This window comes from Equus przewalskii, chromosome 20, assembly GCF_037783145.1.
Source record: "Equus przewalskii isolate Varuska chromosome 20, EquPr2, whole genome shotgun sequence".
Classification (NCBI taxonomy): domain Eukaryota; kingdom Metazoa; phylum Chordata; class Mammalia; order Perissodactyla; family Equidae; genus Equus; species Equus przewalskii.
In genome coordinates, this window is record NC_091850.1 from 8,785,725 (window position 1) to 8,806,881 (window position 21,157).

Below are 21,157 nucleotides of genomic sequence, written 5' to 3' on the forward strand. Positions count from 1 at the left end.
TGCCATCTGGTCACTTTGGATTCCTCATGCCCGAAAACTAACAGGCAAAAAAAGAGTGACCATAATGACAGAGGTTATTGGCCCTGAGATCATGAGGAGAGAGGCTACTGCAGCATCCTAAAGTCACAGAGGACTATGTTTGGCACTCAGATGACCCAGTGGGTCACCTCTTGTTCTGCTCATGTCAAGTTTAACGGTAAATGGGTGAGTACAACAAGCACCGACTAAGGGCATGGTAAACAGATCTCAGACCCCTGGGAGTTGAATGTCTGTGTCATCATACCAAGCAACAATGGCAGACTAGGATGAAGGGAATCTAGAATGGGTGGTAGAGAAGGGAGATGATGAGTATCAACTATAGAGGCTTGGGACCAAATACATAAGTAGAGGCTGTGCTTTATCCCACTATCCCTCTTTTTGTATATGTGAATTGCAACAACAGAATCCAGAAGAAGTTATACCTGTATGGAGAAAATCAATGTGAGAAGCAAGTGGATCTGAGCAGTGCTGGGGTGAGTGTTCTAGGTGCACTGGTGGCTGCCCAGATTTGTTTTACTGAAACACAGCACCCATCTCTCAGCTGCTGAGTGTTGGCTGCTAATGACAGTAAGCAACACTTAGGTTTTGTTCAGTTGACATTATAATGGTTTTATTCTTTCATCTGGTTGTATATGGCTGTAATGGAGTTCATTTCTTTTTACTGCTCTCAAGTATTCTATTGTATCAATATAGCATAATTTACTTATCCATCCTTCTGTTGATGGATCTTTGAATTGTTTATGTTTTTGGCTATTACAAATAATGCCACTATGGATATCCTTTTACCTGTCTTTGAATACACGCACATACATTGCTGTTGGGTTTCTATCTAGGAGTGAAACTATTGGATCATAGGGTATGCATATCTTCTAAGATAGTAGATAATGTTGAACAGTTTTCCAAAGTGATGTGTGTCCTGTTAGGAACTATTTTACAATTCTGTGGGTATGAAGATATTCTCCTTTATCATCTCTGGATGCTTTATTGTTTTACCTTTTACCCTTAGATCAATAATTAACTTGGTATAAGGCAAGGGTAAGATTTAATTTTTTTTCCATAGAAACAATTGACTATTTGATTTAAGAACACTATTTATTTAAAAGATTTCCCTTTGTCCACTATTCTGCCACACAATATCCCGCAATGTTTCATTTGTTTGATTTTTCTCATAAGAGAGCTTTGGTTCTAGGCAAGTAACTGGCCAGTTATTTGGTTGAAACTTCTGTGATATTGATATTATCTTTGTTTTACTCTGAGGAAACTGAGGCTTAACAGAAGTTAATTTAGTGAATAGTTTCTTCTGTACAAACATTCACATTATTAATGCCTTAAAAAAGATAGAAAATCTTAATTAATTAATTTAATGAAGCAGATAACAGTATGGAGATTGGTGATCCAGGTCTGCCAAGACACTTCTGTCATCTTCACGTGGTGTCCATTTCTGGGTCTAAGACAGTTATTTCAGCTCTTACCCTCATGTTCTCATTGCAGCCCAGTGTGAAGAGAAGAGCATAGAATGCATGCCCCTTGTTTTAGGGTTGTTACCTAGAAATCATAGAATTACACTCATCCTATTGACCCAAATTCAGTTATATAGCCACACCCAGAACCAACGAAGCCTGTGGAGTCTTCACCTTAGGTGGCCCACGTCTTACTGAAATTTGGGGTCTCTGTTACTAAAGGAAGAAAGGAGAGAATGGATATTGGAACGGCTAGCCATAGTTGTGTACTTGGTTGCAATACCTCTGAGACTCACACAAAAGTCTGCGTAACTCCAGGCTGTTCTGTACAGCCCTTGACAACTAGCTGGACTGCAACAGCTTGCCTTTAGAAAAACTTCTCAGGGTACATTCCTGTCAGAATTTAATTCCTAGATTTCTCTCCTGACCTGTATATAACTTCCTTTTACTAGAAAATAAAATTATTTAACTCAATGTATTTTTTTTTTTGTCGTAGCTATTAGGAAAACTGAGCTAAATTTAAAGACGATAAGCTATAAGCTATTGTTAGTGAACAAGTTTCCAAAGCCTCTTTTAATCCTCCTCTATGACTTTGCTTTCACTTAATTCTCTCTCTCTCTTACCCTCTCCCTCTCTTCCTCCCATCCCCCTGCCTCCTCCCCACCCCACTTTGTCTGTCTCTCCCTGTTTTACCTTCACAAGTGATGGTGCCCTGGTGTTTTCTCTCCGCATCCCCACTGCCCACATTTTGAAGATAAGGACTAAGTAAAGGGGGTGGGGAGGTGGGGAGGATGAGGGCCAAGGTGAGTCACCACATCCCTTTCACTTTTTCATTTTTTTTTAAAACTTTTATTATTAGTTTTTATTACACAAGTAATACATATTCATTGTAGAAAAATTAGAAAACACAGAAAAGCAAAAAGAAAAAATAATCACCCATAATCCCACTACCTATAAATAACTACTATTAACATTTTAGTGTATGTCCTTCTAGCTTTCTTATGCATATATATATACATACATAGATATATTTATATATAATTTTCTTTTTTACAAATATTGTGTCATACTATACATACTGTTTTATAACATGTGTTTTTCATTTAATACATATTGTGAACATTGTTCTTTATTCCCTGAAAAAATTATACAGATACTACATGCTCATTGTGGAAAAATCAGAAATTACAGATATGCAAAAAGAAAATATAATTGCTCCAAATCTCACCTCCCAGAGATAAATGCTGTTAACATTTTAGCAAATATCCTTTCCAACTCTAATGCACACGTGTATATATATATATATTTTAAATGAGATCACACTATAGATATTCTGTAACTTCCTTTTTCATTTAACAATATAGCTTGTTCATTTCAATAAATATACATATGGTGCTTATTCTTAACTGGTGCACAGTATTCCATTGAAAGGTTTTACTATATTTAACCAACACTATACTGTAGGCTTATTTACATTTTTTCCATTCCTCCAAATAATGCTGCTGTAAGCTTTCTTTCCTGCATATACTTTTTGAACAATGAATGAAGGTTTCTTAGTTCATTTTTTTCTGATCCGTTTAAAGAGAATTTCCCTAAAGTGGAATTACTTGTCATACACTAAAACTATATTGCCAAAATATTTTCCAGAAGGGTCAAATGAATTTACACTCTTGTTGACTTTGTGAGAGAATGTTTATTTCCACACTTCCTTGCTGTCCCTGGGAACTTTAATTCTTTATACCCTTTGCCTTTCTGATACATAAAAAGGAGTTATCATAATAATTCACATTTTTTGATTACTAGTATTTTCAAATATTTTCATACTTATTATTAGTGCATTATTTTAATTTATGGTACATTGCCAGTCTTTGTTCTTGGCTCAATTTTCTACTGGAAAGTTTGATTCTTTTTGAGTCATAAAATGTCATTTACTCATGCATTCATTACTCACTCATTCAGTAAACATGTTTTCAGTGTTTGCTTTGCATCTAGCACTGTGTTAGATTTGAGGATATGACAGTTAGCAGAATGGGCATGGTTGTGGCCTTCTTGAACTTCCAGTTTAGTGGAGATAGACAAACAAGCAATAATGAAAAAAACACAATGAGGAAAGAATGAAATGGGAACACTTGGCTGGGAAGGGGGCTGTAGATCACAGAAACTTCCCAAAGGTAATGGAGTTTAAGCTCTTGACAGATATCAGAGACCTATACTCTTTGTTGCATGTATTTCAAATTTTGTTTTCTCTTAATTTGGTTTGTTATTTTTTACTGTATAAGAGTTTTGCATTTTTAATTGGTCAAATCCATCCATCTTTTCCATTGTGGTTTCTTCCTTTGGTGTCATGCTTAGAAAGCCTTTTGTCCACAGTAAAATTACATAAACATTCATTAATATTGCCTGCTAGTCCTTTTATATGTTTATTTATGTGCTTTACCATTTAAATCTTTACTTCACCTAGAATTTATTTTGATGAAAGTTATGAGGTATAGATCTAATATTTCCCCCAACAAATGGCTAACCAGTGATTCCAATATAACTTACTTAATAAGCCAGGCTTTCTCCCAGATTTGAAATGTCATCCCAATTCTTCTGTGTTCTTGGGTTTATTTCTGGACTTTATATTCAATTTTAGTGATTTATTCTAGGCTAACAGCATCACTGCTTTTTCTCATCCTATCTATATTTACCTGAAAGTCGAGCATTTTACATTTGGTGATGTTCTAGAACACAAAGAAATGATAGTCATTGCTTAGGTATGTGTATGGGGGTGGGAGTTAGTCTGGATGATATCTTTAATCCTTTCAACTTTGAGACTTCCAGAGTCTGAAATTCCATGTGGGATCATTGTTAATCTGGCATTGTTTGCTGTCTAAAAGAAATTAGATGCTTTTATCCTCTGTGTATTCGTTTTCCCATCTCACTCTAAAGCCCAGCTTTCAGTAGGTTGCAGTATTGCCAAACAGTAAGTATCCCAACTGTTACAAAAGCGCTGAGGAACAAAATGATCTGGCAGGATTTTAGAGCTTCCTCAAGAGCTTTCAGTAGAGGAGGCATCAAGGCCGTGCTAGTTCTAAAGTCCTCTTTGCACCCCTGAACAATGGTGCAACCAGAAGTGTGCAGTGAATCCGTTCCTAGATGTGTGCAAAACATTAGTGGACAGATTTTTTAAAGTGACACCTTGGCCTTGAGGCATTTCTTCACATACTTTATCCAAAAGTGCCTTTGGGCCCAGCCACTAACTGATGTAAAGCCTGGAATTGTGGTTTGAAAGAATATGATTGTGGTGGGATTCAGGTGATTTTTATTTTCTTTATATTTGGTAGTATTTTTCAGATTTCCCACAAAGAACTTATATTGCCTCTACAATCTGAAAAAAAAAATCAACGCGGGGTATTAAAAATATGGTGGTCAAATGGATGATTGTGTGCCAGAAAAAGTTCGCATCCTTTTCTGTTTCACCTCAGGGTTATTGCTAATCTGAAAGCAAACTACCAGCAGGAAGCCAAGACAGTAGAACCAAATGCCATGGAACTACACCTGAGAAAGTCCTTTGGTAGGTGAGAGGAGGGTGGGGTCAGCTCCTAAAGAGATGCATTGGCATATCAAATGGGAGACGGTGAATTACCTATTGCAACCATGAGCCAGTGTAGGTTATTAGACTTTGAGCACTAAATTTAACTTTAGGACCTGCTAGTGAAAGAAGATCTATAAATCTTGGAGTGTGTCCACAGGAACTACAAAACTGATCAAAGGCTGGGAAACAGGCACTATGAATAAAAGATAAGGTGGCTGCATTTATTTACCTTAGCTATGGAAAGCCCAGCAAGGGAATTAGACAAATTCCCATCTCCATGGATAGCTACTATAGCCCTCCCAGACACGGAGGTGAGACCTGAATTTATTAACAGTCTTCAGTTGTACAAAGGACAATTGCACAGAAGGTAAGTGTTACTTTCACACTGAGACTAAGGCGAGAGTGAGCACAAATTAACCAAGCAGAAGTGATTTAGCTCAGGCATTAAGAATAACGTGCTGAACACCAAGGTTGGGCTTATCAGTTCATAACTTTGCATGGATTAGTAGGAACTAATTTGAAGCTAAGGGTTCAATATAGTGGAAGGGTGGGAGAGGGCAGAGACAGGAGCTGAGAGCGTGCCAAATTGGGCTGCTTTATAATTTCTAAAACAATGAACCTGAAGTGATTTAACCTCAGGGGATGAAAATGAACCACATTCAGGAAAGGATATTAAGCTTTAATCAAACCTGATTTACAAAAATCAGGGTTTGCAGACCAGGTAAATCTAGAAGTGGTTACCTGCCTTGCAAGGGAATATTTACCCTAGGTGTCTTTAAATAGCATATTCCCACAAACTGTTTTTACAAATATTTGATTTAGAAAATTGTGATTTTTTTTTCATAAACTTTCAAGGGTACTTCTTATAAAAGTCAAGCATCCCTATAACCATGCATTAGTTAATTACCAGTTCATTGGAACACAACTCTGGACTCCAAGAATAAGGCTAAAAACCAGCTGGTATAATGTAAATAGAGACCTGCATAGCCTTTTGAGATCTCTTCCAACCCTTTAGTCCTTCACTTTCAATCAAAAAAGCCAGAAGACAATTGCAAGTATAATTTCCACAAACATCAGATATTAGGTTGAACTATATGAAATTGTCATTTTTGTAGGTCAAAACAGTCAAATATCAGCAATTTCATATAATTCAACCTAATACAATAATTATTCTGGTAGTTCATTTCTACCTCTCTTCATCTTCACTAAAGCTAAAAGCTTTAACATATTTACTTTTTAGGTCAAAACATTGGTGGGCATATAAATGCCTGTGCATATAAGTACTGAGAAACTATGGGGTTGGGACTAAAGATGCATCCTGGATAAACCACTTATAGGCGTCTACCTCATCCTTTTATTGTCCTAGATAGTTGCGCCTCATGTCTGACTTTAGGATTTTTCAGTTTATGGAAAACAAGAGAAGTCCAAAGGTCTGATTTCTCACCCCATGGGAAATTCTGTCTGGGAAATGGGCCAAAGGAAGAACAAGGGAAAATATAACAAAATTTGTACCATGTTACAAGTTTAGTGGAGGAAGATCACAACAAATCTGTGAGCCAAAAAACGAAGCGTGTGGTTTCCTCCTTTCTAAAATATAGTATTGCTTATGTGTCCTGCTGTCAAGATTCTAAGCATAAGACAAGACACCAAGTACACATTGGAAAAGTCATATCTGCATAGTCATCTAAAATGAGACAAGCTTAGCTTAACTAAAAAGATTTTATTAACAATGTAAAATGTTAAATATTTTTACGATCTGAGCTAATTCCAGCATGCCCTATAAGATTTAACACTACGCTGATGTGCAGACATCATGCTTCAGATTTCAATTAGAACAAAATGTGAGAATATTCAATTTTACATTTGAGGGTAATTGGATATGGTACTACACCATTTCCTAACTGGATTACTTCACTCTTCAAGAAGCTGAAAAAGACAACATTGGATCAAAAGGAAATTAGTTGCCCATATGCATGGTACGAAGGTATTAGGGTTATTGTGTATTTACAAAATTTAAATACTTTTCATATATGGTTTTGTTGCATTATAAATTAAGATATTCTTATGTTGAAGCTCTTAGATTCTGACAGAATGGAAGACTAAATGTAAATGAGTGCAGAGAAAGCAATAGGTGAAGTGGTATATGATTGATTATAATATTATTTCTAATGATATTGATAGATTGGATTTTTGAACACAGTTTTGCAGTTTTAAATAGGTTTCTATGTTTAAAGACTTATTTCATATATGATAAATTGTTAACATGAGATCAGCAAGAGCTATAGATATACTATCATACATGAAATAATTTTTCTCCGTATAATTCATTTAAAAAAAACCTCTAAGTAATTTAAAAATCATAATTCTTGCTTCTGTCATGGTATGGTTTGGAGCAGACATGCACAATGTCAGCTTTAAAAATATTTTTAAAAACAGCCTGCTTTTTGAATCTTTTTTTTTTTCTTGACAGCAGCTGCTTTCAAATGTAAAATCATTTAAGAGGGCAGGGGAGGCGGATCAAAGCAATAAGGAAGCATAGAAAACATAGTCAAAACCCAATAACTGTGGTGCGGCTGACCGGAGGTCCTTGGGTTCTGTGATATTTTCAGGTCTTCCCAATGGTGGGTTTCCAGGAGGAATCGCCTAGCTTGAGACGAGGCAACACAGCCCAAAGAACCTTCTCTTCCGTCTTCTACCCAGTGGGTAGGGAGTCAGATTTAGAAGGCTGCTGTCATCTGTGACGGGACAGAAAGTACAGATGAGTGAGGTACAGACAAAATCACCTGCTTTTTATGAATTGGCTTTAAAAATGCACCCTTGTTTGAATCAAGGCTTTGTTAACCTCAGCAGTATTGCCATTTTGGACCAAATAATTCTGGGTTGTTTGGGGCTGTCCTGAGCCTTGTAGGATGTTTAGCAGCATGCCTGGCCTCTAGTCACTAGATGCCAGTAGCACTTTCCCACCAGTTGTGACAACCAAGAATGTCCCCAGATGTGGCCAAATGTTCCTTGGAGGAGGGGTAAATAGCCCACAGTTGAGAACTACTGCTTAGAACTAAATTCAAACTGCTTCTGGGCAATCTTTCAGCTGAGAGAAGTATAGCTTCTTAGAAAGAGCCCATGCGTAAGAGTAAGGTTAGCTTCTTTTCTAAACTTGCCTCTGCTATTTACTAGCTCTGTGGCTTTCAACATGGAACTTAAACTCACTAAGCTTCAGTTTCCCCTTCTGTAAAACAGAATTTAATAATACCTTAGATGAGCATTAAATGAAGTAATCTATGAAAAACATTTAGCTTGGGTGGTGATGTTGGAGCTTAGTATAGAGGAAGCACTCAGTGAATATAGCTATTATTAACTCTTTCCTTTACATAGGACCGTTGCCTCCACTCACCTACTTTATGCCTCAGGAAGAAGTTTCAACTATTCCTCGATGTGTCCTTCCCTAGCACTTTCCATACATTTCTTTACACAAGGGCATTCAACATTGCTAGCTGTTGAACTCATAAGTTTTGGTTTGAAATTTTCAGCATGACGACAAGTAGAGGAAGAAATAAACTGGTAAACCAAATCTGGTTCAATGAGCTGGGTTTTTAAGAAACAGTACAGTCCAAAAGAGAGGGTAGGTAGAAACAACCTGTTGGAGTAGAACTGGTCAGTCTGTGTGCTAGAGGCTGGAGAAAGACCAGAAGGAGATAACCTGGAAATTGCCAAGTAGGGCAGTGCTAGGACATGGTCAGGCTGGAGCTAGGGGCGACCCTATGGCTGTTGGCTCTGGAAACTGTTGTGGACCTAAATCTGCCTGGACTAGTTGCACTGCCCTCCTAGAGTGGAGTGAAGAGCCTCCCTCCTTTTCCATCCTAACTTTGAGGATACAAGACCTTGGGAAAGAGCTCAGTATCAGGAGTTAGAGGAAGAGATGGGTATAGCAAAGAACATGCCCCACCTCAATAAGACTGGTTTGTACATGGGGGTTGGTTTTCTTGATTCCTGAGCCTAGACACTCAGGAAACTGTCAGGAACAAAAATGAGTCCCGGCTTTCCAGTCCTCTTACATAAATTGTGTCATCCAAGTGACTGGGCTTTTCCTCCCCTTCCCCAAAGGCTCACATGTGTCATGCTTATTTGTAAATTAGCATCACCCACCAAGTTGACCACGTTCCTTGGAATGGTGCTCTATGTTATACATTCAGATGAAGCAGTGAGTCGGAGCCAGAGAAAAATCAGGTGGCCCAGCTGGGCACATCCAATTAATCAAACAGTCCACTCTTCTAGGCTCTCAGATTGAAATTCTCTTTTAAAACTCATATTTTGCTTACATGGAGAAAAAGAGGACTCTCTTTGTCCTTTCATAGTGAAAAGGAATTCACTATAATCTAGATGTCAACATTTTGAGACTAAAAATAGGACATCACTCTTTTATAGTTAAACTTGTCCCAAATAGTTATGACACTGAAAGCAATGTCAGATACTATATATGAGCCTCATTTCTCAGGAGAATCTTTCAGAGCTGGAGCATGATATATTTGGAACAGAAAGAAACGATTACTCACTTTCTCATCATTTTTTAGGACTCATTTGTTTAACCAGCAAATGATCAATGAACTTAACCTAACCGGATAAAAAGGCAAAGATACAGCAGACTCTGAAGTGTAAAGAATTTTACCTCTTGATATCTCTTTGGATGCTGACTACACTTCCTAAAGCCCTGGAATTCAATGCTTCCTTGGAACAGAATCATCAAAACTATGAAGATATTTGGGGCTGGCCCCGTGGCCGAGTGGTTAAGTTCGCGCGCTCCGCTGCAGGCGGCCCAGTGTTTCGTCAGTTCGAATCCTGGCGCGGACATGGCACTGCTCATTAGACCACGCTGAGGCAGCGTCCCACATGCCACAACTAGAAAAACCCACAACGAAGAATACACAACTATGTACCGGGGGGCTTTGGGGAGAAAAAAGGAAAAAATAAAAATCTTTAAAAAAAAAAAAAAACTATGAAGATATTTATAGGAGGAGAAAAATCTTATTTCTATTTCTTTAAGACTTGGAAGATCTATTTCCTCAATTCTCATATATCCTTCTTTTTCTCCAAACATTTAAGAGACTGGGGAAGTGACCTAACTGGTATTTATATATTATAAAATGCAATTCTGATGTGTATTATTCCCACTACTGCAATGTTGTATATTCAAAGGAAGTATGTATGTGTGTGCTGTGGTATGCATATGCTGTGGTGGCATGTTTGCTCCCATTCTCTCTTTTTCGTGTATATTAAAAGCATACAGGTATTATGAGATTTGTATCAAGGCTGACCCTTGTACTTGTGCATTCATTACAGTAAATTAAAAAGTCTTTTGTGCTATTGAAATTCTCCTCACTCAGCCTTCTTTTCACATATATGTGTTGTGTATATATATATATATATATTCACTTGTGAGTGCTGTATGCACACATGCACGCACACACACACAGCATTCTCAAGTGAATAGTAAGTGTTAGAATTGATGAGAAAGTGCTCATATGTTAAGCAAAGGACAGGCTGCCCATTAAGGACTACCGCTGGTTTGAGCCGTGTTTGTGAGCTTTTGTGACACCTTTGCCTAGCCCAGAGCTCATCTGATCATCACCTCGGGCTGAGGCGACACAAAAGCTCAAAAATTCTTGGCATAAATTCAGAGCAGCTTTTTACACCACAGGAAGCTGACACCTGCAGTAAATGCCGAAATTCACCCAGCAGTAAATATACCCAGAATGGTTTGAAGTGAATTTTAACTCCAAGGAAAGATGTCTTTCCACATTGATTGAAATCCTTTCTCTGAAGTGATGGGCTGCTGAAAGAATAGGAGCGAAATGGAAATGCGTCCCCAGTCATTCTGAACTTTCTGGGCTAACCCACCTGAACTTGTTGGGAAATCTTTGATTTTTATCGCAAATGTTGGAGATGTTTATAGCATCTTTTCTCCAAAGTGCATACTCTCAGAGAACTGTAACCTAGGACAGTTTTAAATGTGAAAATGAAAAGTGAGAAAGGGAAGAGGAGGAAGGAATGCATAGGAGAAAGAGAAAGAAGAGGAGTGTAGGAAATTAGCCATCGGTAAGTTCAAACCTCAGTGATTCCCTGTTTAATTCTTGGATGCTACTACACCCAGTGATGCTTGAGTCCCCTAAAACACAAGGATACCATTTCCCTATTGTTCAAATTTCTTTTGCTAATAAAAGATTTCTTACATAGATGTTAATAAACAGAAGGACATGGAAATGAGGAAATGAGTTTTCAAATAATGAACAGAGTGTTTGAGTTTAAAGCTCTGTTCTCAGATAAACTCAAGGGAAGTGCTCATAATGGAACAGCGGTTGCAAATTTCTATTCCAAAAAAAAAAAAAACGAAAAAGAGGAGACCTTCAGCTAACCCAGCACTTCTCAAACATTAGCTGCATCAGCATCATCTCAGGGCTTGTTAAAGCACAGACTGCTGGCCCCACCTCCAGAGTTTCTGGATCAGTGGGTCTGAGGTGGGACCAGAGAATTTGCATTTCTTACAAGTTCCCAGACCTGTTGATGCTGCTGGTCCTGAGTCCACACTTTGAGAACCACTGAACACCAAAGGCCTGCTAAGTACAAGGCTCTGTGTCAGGTGCTGAAGGTAATACCAGATGGGTCCCAATAGAAAGATGGTTCTTGGCCTCAAGGATCTCTCCTTGAGTAACTAAGGCTTCATTAGGAACACCATAAGAGAGATACTAATACAATGCTACAAGAATTCCCAGACGGGGAAATTATTCCCATCTGGAGGAGGAGGCAGAAGATGTTCACAACAGATTCATGGAGGCCTTGGCATTCATGCTGGGCCACAAGGGTGAGGAAAACTTGGACATTTGGTGAGGAGGGGGAGAGGGGTGGGAAGGTGTTCTGGGTGAACAGAGCAGTGGAAACAAAGACATGGAGGTCAAAGGCAGCCTCATTTTGGGTCCAAGTAAACAGTCCAGTCTGGCTGGAATGAAGGGCATATGAAGGAGGGGATAGTACAAAACAGAACTACTTAGAATTCTCTAAATATGGCTATATCTTCTCTTGCCTTCCTGCCTTTACACACACCATTTCTTTTTCCAGAAAAGTCCTTCCTTCTTAGACAAATGCCAGTCCCTCCTTCTTCAAGATTAGCTTAAGCATGTTTTTCCCTGCAAAGTCTTTTCTGACTGCTCCATGCATCTGCATTCCTTTGTGCTTCCATCCCTTCTATAAACAACTGCTATAGTCCTTTGCACATTATTTGCTTCCAACCCTATCTACCATCTGGTAAGCAACTCTTTACAAAAGTCTTGATAAATTTACCCTTGCTGCCCCAGCTCTTCATCTCCCACTTACTCCCCAACCCTCCTAACTAGGCTTCCAGGCCCAAAATTCAAGTAAGCTGCTTTGCCAGCACAACCAGTGACTGCCTTGTTGCCAAATCCCTTGGACAGTTTCAGTTCTTATCTAGTTTGACTGCCCTGAGCTATTAGCCATTCCTTCCTTGCAACTTTCTTTGATATATTTCATAATGTTTCTCTGGTTTTCTCCTCAGTCCCCTTTGTAAACTGCTCTCCTTTTTCCTAAAACTTTAAATTTTGGTATTCCAGGGCTCTTCTCTATGCACACTCTCCTTGGGTCATCTCAACCATTCTTAGGGTTTCAATTGCCATTATGCTGATGATGCTTAAATCTGTATTCCCAGTCCTCCCAGCTCACATGTCTCACCTCAGCACAAGACTTATATATCCATTATTAATCACTGAGAATGCTCTTGGAGTCCCCTCATGTCCAGAGCTTCAATCATCCTCTACTTCTACTGCTCCTCCTCTGTTCTCTCTAACTTAGTGAATGACACCATGATTTGTTCTGGTTTCCAAGTCTGACCCTGGGTTTCATCTTTGATTCTGCCTTCTCTCTTATGTACTTCATCCGACTGGCCGTATGTTCTTCTCCAACTCCCTGGATTCTGGTCAGATCTTAAGCATTTCTCACCTGGATTATTACATTTGCCTCTTAACTGAATCCCTCCAATGGCTTCAGGATAAAGTCCAAACCTCTTAACATGGTTTACGGGTGCCTTAATGATATAGGGCCAGCTACCTCTCTACTCTCTCTCCTAAGCCTCTTTTCTAACCACTTTTCTAACTAATGAAGTGTTTGTAGCTCATCAAAATGCCCCACTCTTTCATCGCCCCACATGCCTTCACATATCCAGAATCTCCTGCCTAGACTATCTTTTTTCCATCTCTTTCTTTGGCTAACTCTGATTCATCCTAAAAAATCTCAGCTCAGATGCTTTCCAAAAAGCAATTCTCAATACCGCCCCCTCACCTTACAAATCAAATCTGGCTAGGTGAGAATCCAATATGCCCCTGTAGCAACCTGTGTCTAACTATTACAGCACTGTTATATTCTAAGCACTAATTTCTCTGTCTTTCCAATTGTGTATGTGTGTGTGTGTTAGTTGTTTCCAGAATTCACACACCCTACCCTGAAGACCCCATCACAATCTTTGCGAGGGGAGGCATATGTCATTTAAAAAAGCTTCCCAGGTGATTCTTTCAATTTGTTCTGTTGAGATGGAGAGCCTCTAGGGGAGAGATACCCCCAGCACCTGACACAGGACTTGGCACATCATAGGTGACCATCACATGTTGGATGATGGTGGGGACAGTGGATGCTAGGGTGAGAAGTCTATCTTTCCTTCAGTAGACAATGGGTAGACATTTAACATTTGTGAATAGGGGCTCAACATAATCAGAGTAATGCCTTAAGAAACTGGTGTGTGATCAGTGATGTGTGGATTAGACTGGAGGAGAAAGAGGGATTATGTCATAGTGAATCCTAGACAAAAGGCTGCAGAAATTACAAAGGATATGAGGTTGCTGGAGTAAAAACTGCTCAGAGTAACATTCAGACACTAGCCTGAAGCACAGAAAGTTTTATATGAGGCCCTGGGGGAAGGACCTAAAAGCTTGTCTCCAGGTTAGCAGGTGGCATAACCGCCCAGTGTTCTTCAGCCAGATATCGGAGAACTCTTCTGCCTGACGTGGCTAGGCTGGTTCTGGATACGGAGGTCCAGATAGGACTGAATTGGGGGTATGAGTCTGGGGAACTGTTCCTGAACTCAGTTTAGTCTGGAGTAGAATTGTCTACAGGAGGTGACCCATTCTAGAACAGATCCAATTCCTGACTGATCCACTTCAGACTGATGCTAATGCATGGTACAAACAACTGAATTCTAGGCAAGAGTGAATGTGCCAACAGATCCCACAGCATTCATTAAGTCAGAAGTTTGAAAGAGGTGAAACTGTCTTTCAGGCTTATTTTATTTCTGCGGATTTGATTTGTTTGATTACAGCATGCATTTAGAAGAGGCTTGTCCCTCACTTTCCAATCTCCTTTTACCCTTTGTCAGTAACCTTGCGGGCTCTCTACAGGTGGTTCCATTTGTAATCCATTTGACACAGCAAGACTATCATAATTAATGAAGCTCCCTACAGCACCACCAGTGACCCAGAATGTAGGACAGGAGAGGTGCTGGAGCAGTGGAAATAACAGTAGGCTGAGAGCCAGGAGACCCGGACATTGTCGGGAGGCTGCCATGGAGCCGTGGAAGAACAAGGGCGGCTAACTCTTCTTTTGTGCGCTTCCTTGTCTCCAGTCTTAAACTGGAAAGATGGAGAAGAAAAGGCCCTGTCTAAAAATGAAAGCATAATCACTAACAATTAAAATTCCTGCTCTTGGCCACCTTCTGTTATTTGCCACTGAAAATCAATTTATAGCAAACTGTTGTTGAGTCAAGTTTTGATTGCGGTAGGAAGAGAGAAGACATGGTTAAATTTTTAAATGCTAAAATAAATGTGGAATAGTTTCTGAGTTGAGGACAAGGATGGAGCCTGGTGAATGGGGGAACATGAGCATTTCCAGTGTAGGCTTCCCCAGCACTTGCCCGGCAGGATTTTCACATGGTCAGTGTTTGAGGTAGGAAAAATGGGGACCAGGTGTGTTATCTTTTCCCTTTTTTTCCTCTCTGCTTCAAACACACATGTAAATGGAATAAAAAGAGAAAGGAAATAAGAAGCCAGAAAGAAAACAGATGGCTTTCTATAATGGTTTTCATCCAGTTAGAATTACGTTTTAACTATAAGGTCCTACGGAAAAGAACTGAAATATATTTTTCAGAATTTTACCCCATATCACTTCTATATTAACACAGACCTGTATAACAGATGAGTCACCTGAAAAGAATTCCGGAAGGTCATGGGAAAGCCCTTACAGTCTATCTCAGTATACGCAGTCAGAGAGAGGAATCTGGCTGATTTGTTCATTAAAATGGTACCATACATATCTGCTAACAAATGTTCTGGGAGGGACCCCAAGACCTGCTCTCCTTCCCTCAGGCTTTCTCACACCCTAGGGCCAAGACTCACACCTCCCTGTGTCCACTGGTCAGCTCCTAGTGACATCATGCTGTGGGTACATTAAACATGTAGTGAACAGAGATGTATGGTCACTTGGTAATGGTTCCCATTTTTCCCCCACATGAAGAAACCTGAATTTCCCTCAAAACTTCACCTCAATTTTTTAATTAGTTAAAATCCTACTGCATTACTCCCTCCTGAAGAAGTCCTTGCATCTCTTAGCTTTTTCCTTTTCATTCTCCAAAGGGATTCAGAGTTCAAGTCCTGGGTATCATTTATCTGGATAACCATTCCTTTTCTGCTCATGTTTTTATTCATAGTATCTCTCTTTAATTACTACTATTATACTTTAAAAATGTTTTAAAAATTTTAATTATTTTTTCTGCTTATAGAAGTAATACAAAGTTAGACAAAATATTTTTATTATACTTCATATGATTATAAAAATGTCCTAAGTAAGTAAAATAAAATTTCTGTCTTTCCATTAATGCCTGGTTCAAAACTGTTAGATGAAGTTTCACTAAAGGGAGAGGGAACGTTTGGATGGTTTGATTTAGAATAGAGGCTATGTGGCACACATGAAATTCAGACTGGGGACCCTAGGCAGCCATCCTTCTGTGCAGATGAATGAGCAAGAGGCCCACGTGGTGCTGATGGGGGTAGAGTGTCAAACATAAGAAGCTGAGGATAGCTCCAGACATGAGCCCCAAATTGAAAATCACAGGGACCAATGTTCTTAGCTGGGGGCTCAAGGCCAGTCTTTCCTGGACACTATACACAGTCTGCTTCAGAGTGGGTGGTAGCCGGGATTGTTCTATTTGATGATGATAGGGAGTTTTCCAGAACTAGGTTGGGTGGGACAGCTGGTGAATAACAACAACAACAACAACAATACTAAAGCAGTTGTTAGCGTTTGCTCTCTTAAGGTCAGTAGTAGACATATGACATGTGTTGCTTCGTTTAATCCTTACAACAACCCTCTAAGGTAGGTTATACTATTATGTTTTTTTTCAGGGATGAGAAAATGCAAATTTCCCGAAGTTAACTTGTTCTGGGACATAAAGCTGGTAAGTGGCAGAGCCAGCATTTGAACCCAAGGCTAGCCTTAATCCAAAGTCCCTGGTCCCAACCACCATGCTTATTTCTTGCAACAAACTTGCATGGTGTGGTCAAATGGCTCTTGTCACCAGAATGCGCTGCAATAAAACACTGCTTTCTTAAAACACTACAAGGTCTCCAAAACACATTACCCATGGCTCAAGCCAGTTAGTCACCAGGACCTTCAGGGGGTGTCTCAAATTACCTGATGTACCACATCCCCTGCCTCTTATTTTCTGACACCCTGCCTCCATCCCATGCAGCTCAGGCCACACTACAACTCAGCCCTTTCATCTGGTGTTCTCACTTCCACCTCTCCACCTTCTGCCACGCTGCTCCCTGAGCCAAGAGGCGCCAGCTCTGCTGCCAAATCCTCTCCCTCCTCACTCAGAGGCAAACAGCACCCTGTCCTCCCTCCCACCTAGGCTTTGTTCTGAGGAAACAAGAGGGGTCTCTTTCTTACTGCTAAAAACACTTTCCCTACCATCTATGTGCCACTCTCTGAAGGTGACACTCCACTTAAGTCTGCTCTGGCCATGTATGCATAGTGAAAGTGCTTATGATTAGTCCTTTGTACATATCTTCAGACCCTGTGGCTGTTACGTTGGGGTACAGTTTTAAGGAACATCTATGGTTCATGCCAGGTGTTATTCTACTAGGTTCCAGGCATTGCTCTAGGTACTAAAGACACTATAGTTCACAGAAGCACGTAAAGCCCCTTCTTTCCTGGAACTTACATTCTAGAGAATATCCCCTTTCCCTTTCTGTGTTAGGGTGGGGACTCCTGAAGGAGAGTTCTGGAGACAGACTGCCTGGGATCACAGCCCAGCCTTTCTACTCAGAGTCTGTGTGACCTCGGCCAAGTTAGTTAACTTCTCCCTGCCTCAATTTCCTGTAAATGGGAAACATTACTAGCATTTCCCTCAAAAGTGTTATTGACATTAAATAATTTAATATAGTTAATATATCCAAAGTACTTAGAATAGTGGCTCTGATATTAGGATTGTGTAATAAGAAATATTTATTTGGTCTTTGACCTCTTTCCTGGCACAGAGCTCCTAAAACTCTTGGAATTTCCTAAGGGATGAGAGGAATAAGGGCGTCTTTTGTTATGTTAAAGAGGTGGTTTTTGGAAAACACCTGAGGATGGGGGCAGGTTGCAAGGAGAACCAACCCTGTTATTAGGCGGAACTTTCAGTCTAATCTCTGGGGGGAGGGGAGAAGGGCTGGAGGTTGAATCAATTGCCAATGGCCGATGATTTAATCAACCATGCCTATGTAATGAAGCCTCCATAAAAACCCAAAAGGACGGGTTGGTGAACATGTGGAGATTTAAGGCGAGTGGGCTCAGAGAAGATGCAAGCTCCCCACCTTTTCCCCATACCCTTCCCTAAGCAGCTCTTCCATCTGGCTGTGCCTGAGATATCCTTTAATAATTAACTGGTGATCTGGTAAGTAAAATGTTTCTGAGTTCTGTGAGCCACTCTAGTAAATTAATCAAACTGAGGGAGGGGGTCGTTGGAACCTGCACTCTATGGCCAGTTGGCCAGAAGCATAGGTGACAACCTCACTTGCTGTTGGTGTCTGAGGTGGAGAGGGTGGGCAGTCTTATAGGACTGAACCTTTAACTTGTGGGACCTGATGCTATCTCCAGGTAGTATCAGAATTCAGTTGAATTGTAGGACACCTAGTTGGCATCCGAGAATTGCTTGGTGGTGTGGAAAAACCCCTACACAGTGGAATGGGAGGCAGAATCATAGTGGCACACTATAAGTTCTCAATATATGTTAATTATTACTTCCTTTAGATAACTAAACTAGATGTTAGGGATCAATCTTCCTTTGGAAGTATTCTTAAGTCTCCTCTATTAGGCTGTAAACTTCTTAAAGCCAAGGGCCAAGTCTTCAGTCCTTTTGTGTTTGCCACCCCTGGTATAGCGTTTTCCACTATAGTGTGGGCAACGACTAAATGCTCTTGATTGACAGGGCCAGTGGAGGAGGTGTCTGTTTTGAGGTCTGAGTGTATCCCAGCTCTCCTCACAGCAAAACTGTGTTCACCTGAGGGACTCCATTCTTGTTATCATATCTTCTCAGGAAAAGATAACTGTATGCTCAATGCCTTCTAGTGTTTATGTAAAAAAACTTGCCTTAATTTCTCAAGAAACAAGTCCCAAGGTTATCATGTTAAAAACATCTTCTGCCTCAAAGAGAAATGACAAGACTCACCTTGATTTTTCAATGGTAAAGGCATAGTTTCCCTGAGTTTGCTTAAAAGGTTTTTCATTTCTCGCATGTCTCTGTAAAATGGATAAAAAGAAAAAATAACCAGCTGTAAATTTTTGAAATGCAATCTCAGTCTGTTCTATGAGACAACTGAAGGACAAGAGTCTGTGCCTAATTGTACTAGCTCTAGTTTTCAATGGGCAAGTATTGAATTTATTTTGCTTTTATAAGAAAAAAAAAAATCTGAGATGGGTTGGCTCTGGAAGGAATGCGAACTACTCTGGCAAACATTTCCGCAGGGCATTCTGCTGCAGGAGCGCTCGTCTCTGTCTTCAGTGGAACCTGACTAGATCAGAGAAGAGTCTCCAGTAATGAGGACTGTTCTTCAGATTTCCAAGGGGAGCTGAAGGACACACAACTAGGATGGCAGGGGTACTCTGGGCAAAGCTGATACCAGGCAATAGTGTTCTCAAGGCTTTCTGGTCAGCCGGCTATCATGGCTGTGTAGGTTCACTCCCTGTTGACAGCTTGGTTTTAAAAGTTTCTCATTACCCAAATTGGAACTTGCTGTAACACAGCTGTCAAGCATTCACAAGGGCCAATAGTTATTAAACTTACGTGGAATGATGGGAGAGTATGACAAATTCTGAAACTTTCACAGAAGAGCTCTTCACAGTGGATGAAAGAAAGAGAGTGAAGCACCTGCACCAGCTGGGCCTTCCTCTAGCCACTGGCATGTATGAAAGGCACTGCATACCTCTAACATCCTCCGTTGTCTCATATGACCATAAAACCACGGAGCTGCAGAGCAGGAAGCCAGCTCAGTGGGTTTCTATCTGGGGTAAGGGGTGAGTTGGACTTTTCAAGTCCTTGGGACACTTGTTCCCTACGTGTTCAGGTGGCTCTCCACTGAAATTAGCGCTCTTGAAATCCCAGGACAGGTAGATTTCATTTAAAAGAGCAAAAATTAGATACATCTTTTAGTTAACTCTAGAATAGGCAGGCAATAGCAGATACCAAGGCTTTAAGAAAGTTTTTTGGGGAAGATAATCCTAAAGTTGAGGAAAGTCTTTTCCACTAACTTATTTTTCTTCTGCTGTTTGAGGAAAGAGAGCCACCTATATTTTAGACATAAAACCCCTCAGTCCATTTCACAAAATGCAACTGTTCTGTTGAGTATGGTTGAGGACCACTGTCTTAGTGGAGGCTGGAGACCCCATGGGGTCTCCTCCTCAAGGACTGACTAACATGTGAAAAGGAGCTCTAGTCTTGGGAATAGCTGACTGGAAAAGGAGTGGAAAGCAGCCTTGTGGATCTGTAGAAATATACCTGTAAAAACACTCGGAATGCTTTCCTACAGGTGTGAGGTTGTGGGAGGTCTGTGGGGTGCTGATAAGCCCCAGAAGGTATTTCTAGAGAGGGAAGGTGAGAGGAGGGGAGGGGGAGTGAGGAGGACAGGGCTCTATAACCAGAAGGGCAGGGGGTACATTCTGTTTTCACAAACAGTTCTCAAGGGCAGATGGAATGGGTGGGAGGTGGAACGGGCTAGTGATGCAGTATGTGAGACTGAGGCAAGGTCTCCCTGGAAACCACCAATTCTCAGCCTTGGCCGCTGCACAGGAGAATCACCATATACCCAGCCCACCAGAGTCTGCTTTGGTTGGTTTCTGGTGGGCTCCAGGCATCAACGTTTTTTAAAAAAACTCCCCTGGTGATTTTAATGTGCAGCCCAGTTTGAGACCCACTGATCTCTTAGGGCAGAGAGGCAGGGAGAACTGAGGAAGCTGCATTCTCAAACCGGGTCTGCTGTGCCTACTTCTCTCAGTCATTCCCACCACCTCTGACCGCAGTCTGGACTTGCAGCAGAACTGAAACGCTGCCAACACTGTGGGCTATGCATTCCTATTCTTATTGCAGCCATAGCTTGCTTTCTTATGAGCTTACAAGGCTTGGATATAGCTGCCGAGCAAGGTTTCTGAAGAGGAAAATGGCTTTGCTGATGGATTATGCCCTGACCAAGGCAGATATTTCTTCCTGGGAATAGAGCAAAACATTTTCTTATTTTATAAATTAAGACAAATCACTCCTTCATCATTTATCTATAGTTCTATCAAACTGTGCCAAACAGCTTTATTGTTTGAATTGTTGGATTTCCAAGCTTATACGAAATCCAAGTTTTATTAATAGCACATAATTACCACATGCTTCCATTTTATATAAACACAGAAATTTGGTAATTAGCTTTAGAATTATATTACAATCTGAAAGTAGAACCACAATGGCTATAAATCCCATTGTGTGCTACATTTCTAAAAATAAAAAAATAAA

The 21,157-nt window shown here is 40.3% G+C and overlaps 1 protein-coding gene across 2 annotated transcripts in view; it reads right to left on the bottom strand.

Annotated features, from left to right (window-relative positions):
* Positions 1–2,319: 2,319 nt before the first annotated feature.
* Positions 2,320–21,157, bottom strand: part of RGS7BP (regulator of G protein signaling 7 binding protein) — a 105,023-nt gene continuing 86,185 nt past the window's right edge. For both annotated transcript variants that reach the window (XM_070587458.1, XM_070587459.1), the window contains 2 exons: positions 18,833–18,903; positions 2,320–7,811 (listed from right to left, as the gene is read on the bottom strand). In XM_070587458.1, the coding sequence (XP_070443559.1) occupies positions 7,720–7,811; positions 18,833–18,903 (163 nt within the window). In that variant the 3' untranslated portion in view covers positions 2,320–7,719. The remainder of the gene's footprint in view (positions 7,812–18,832; positions 18,904–21,157) is intronic.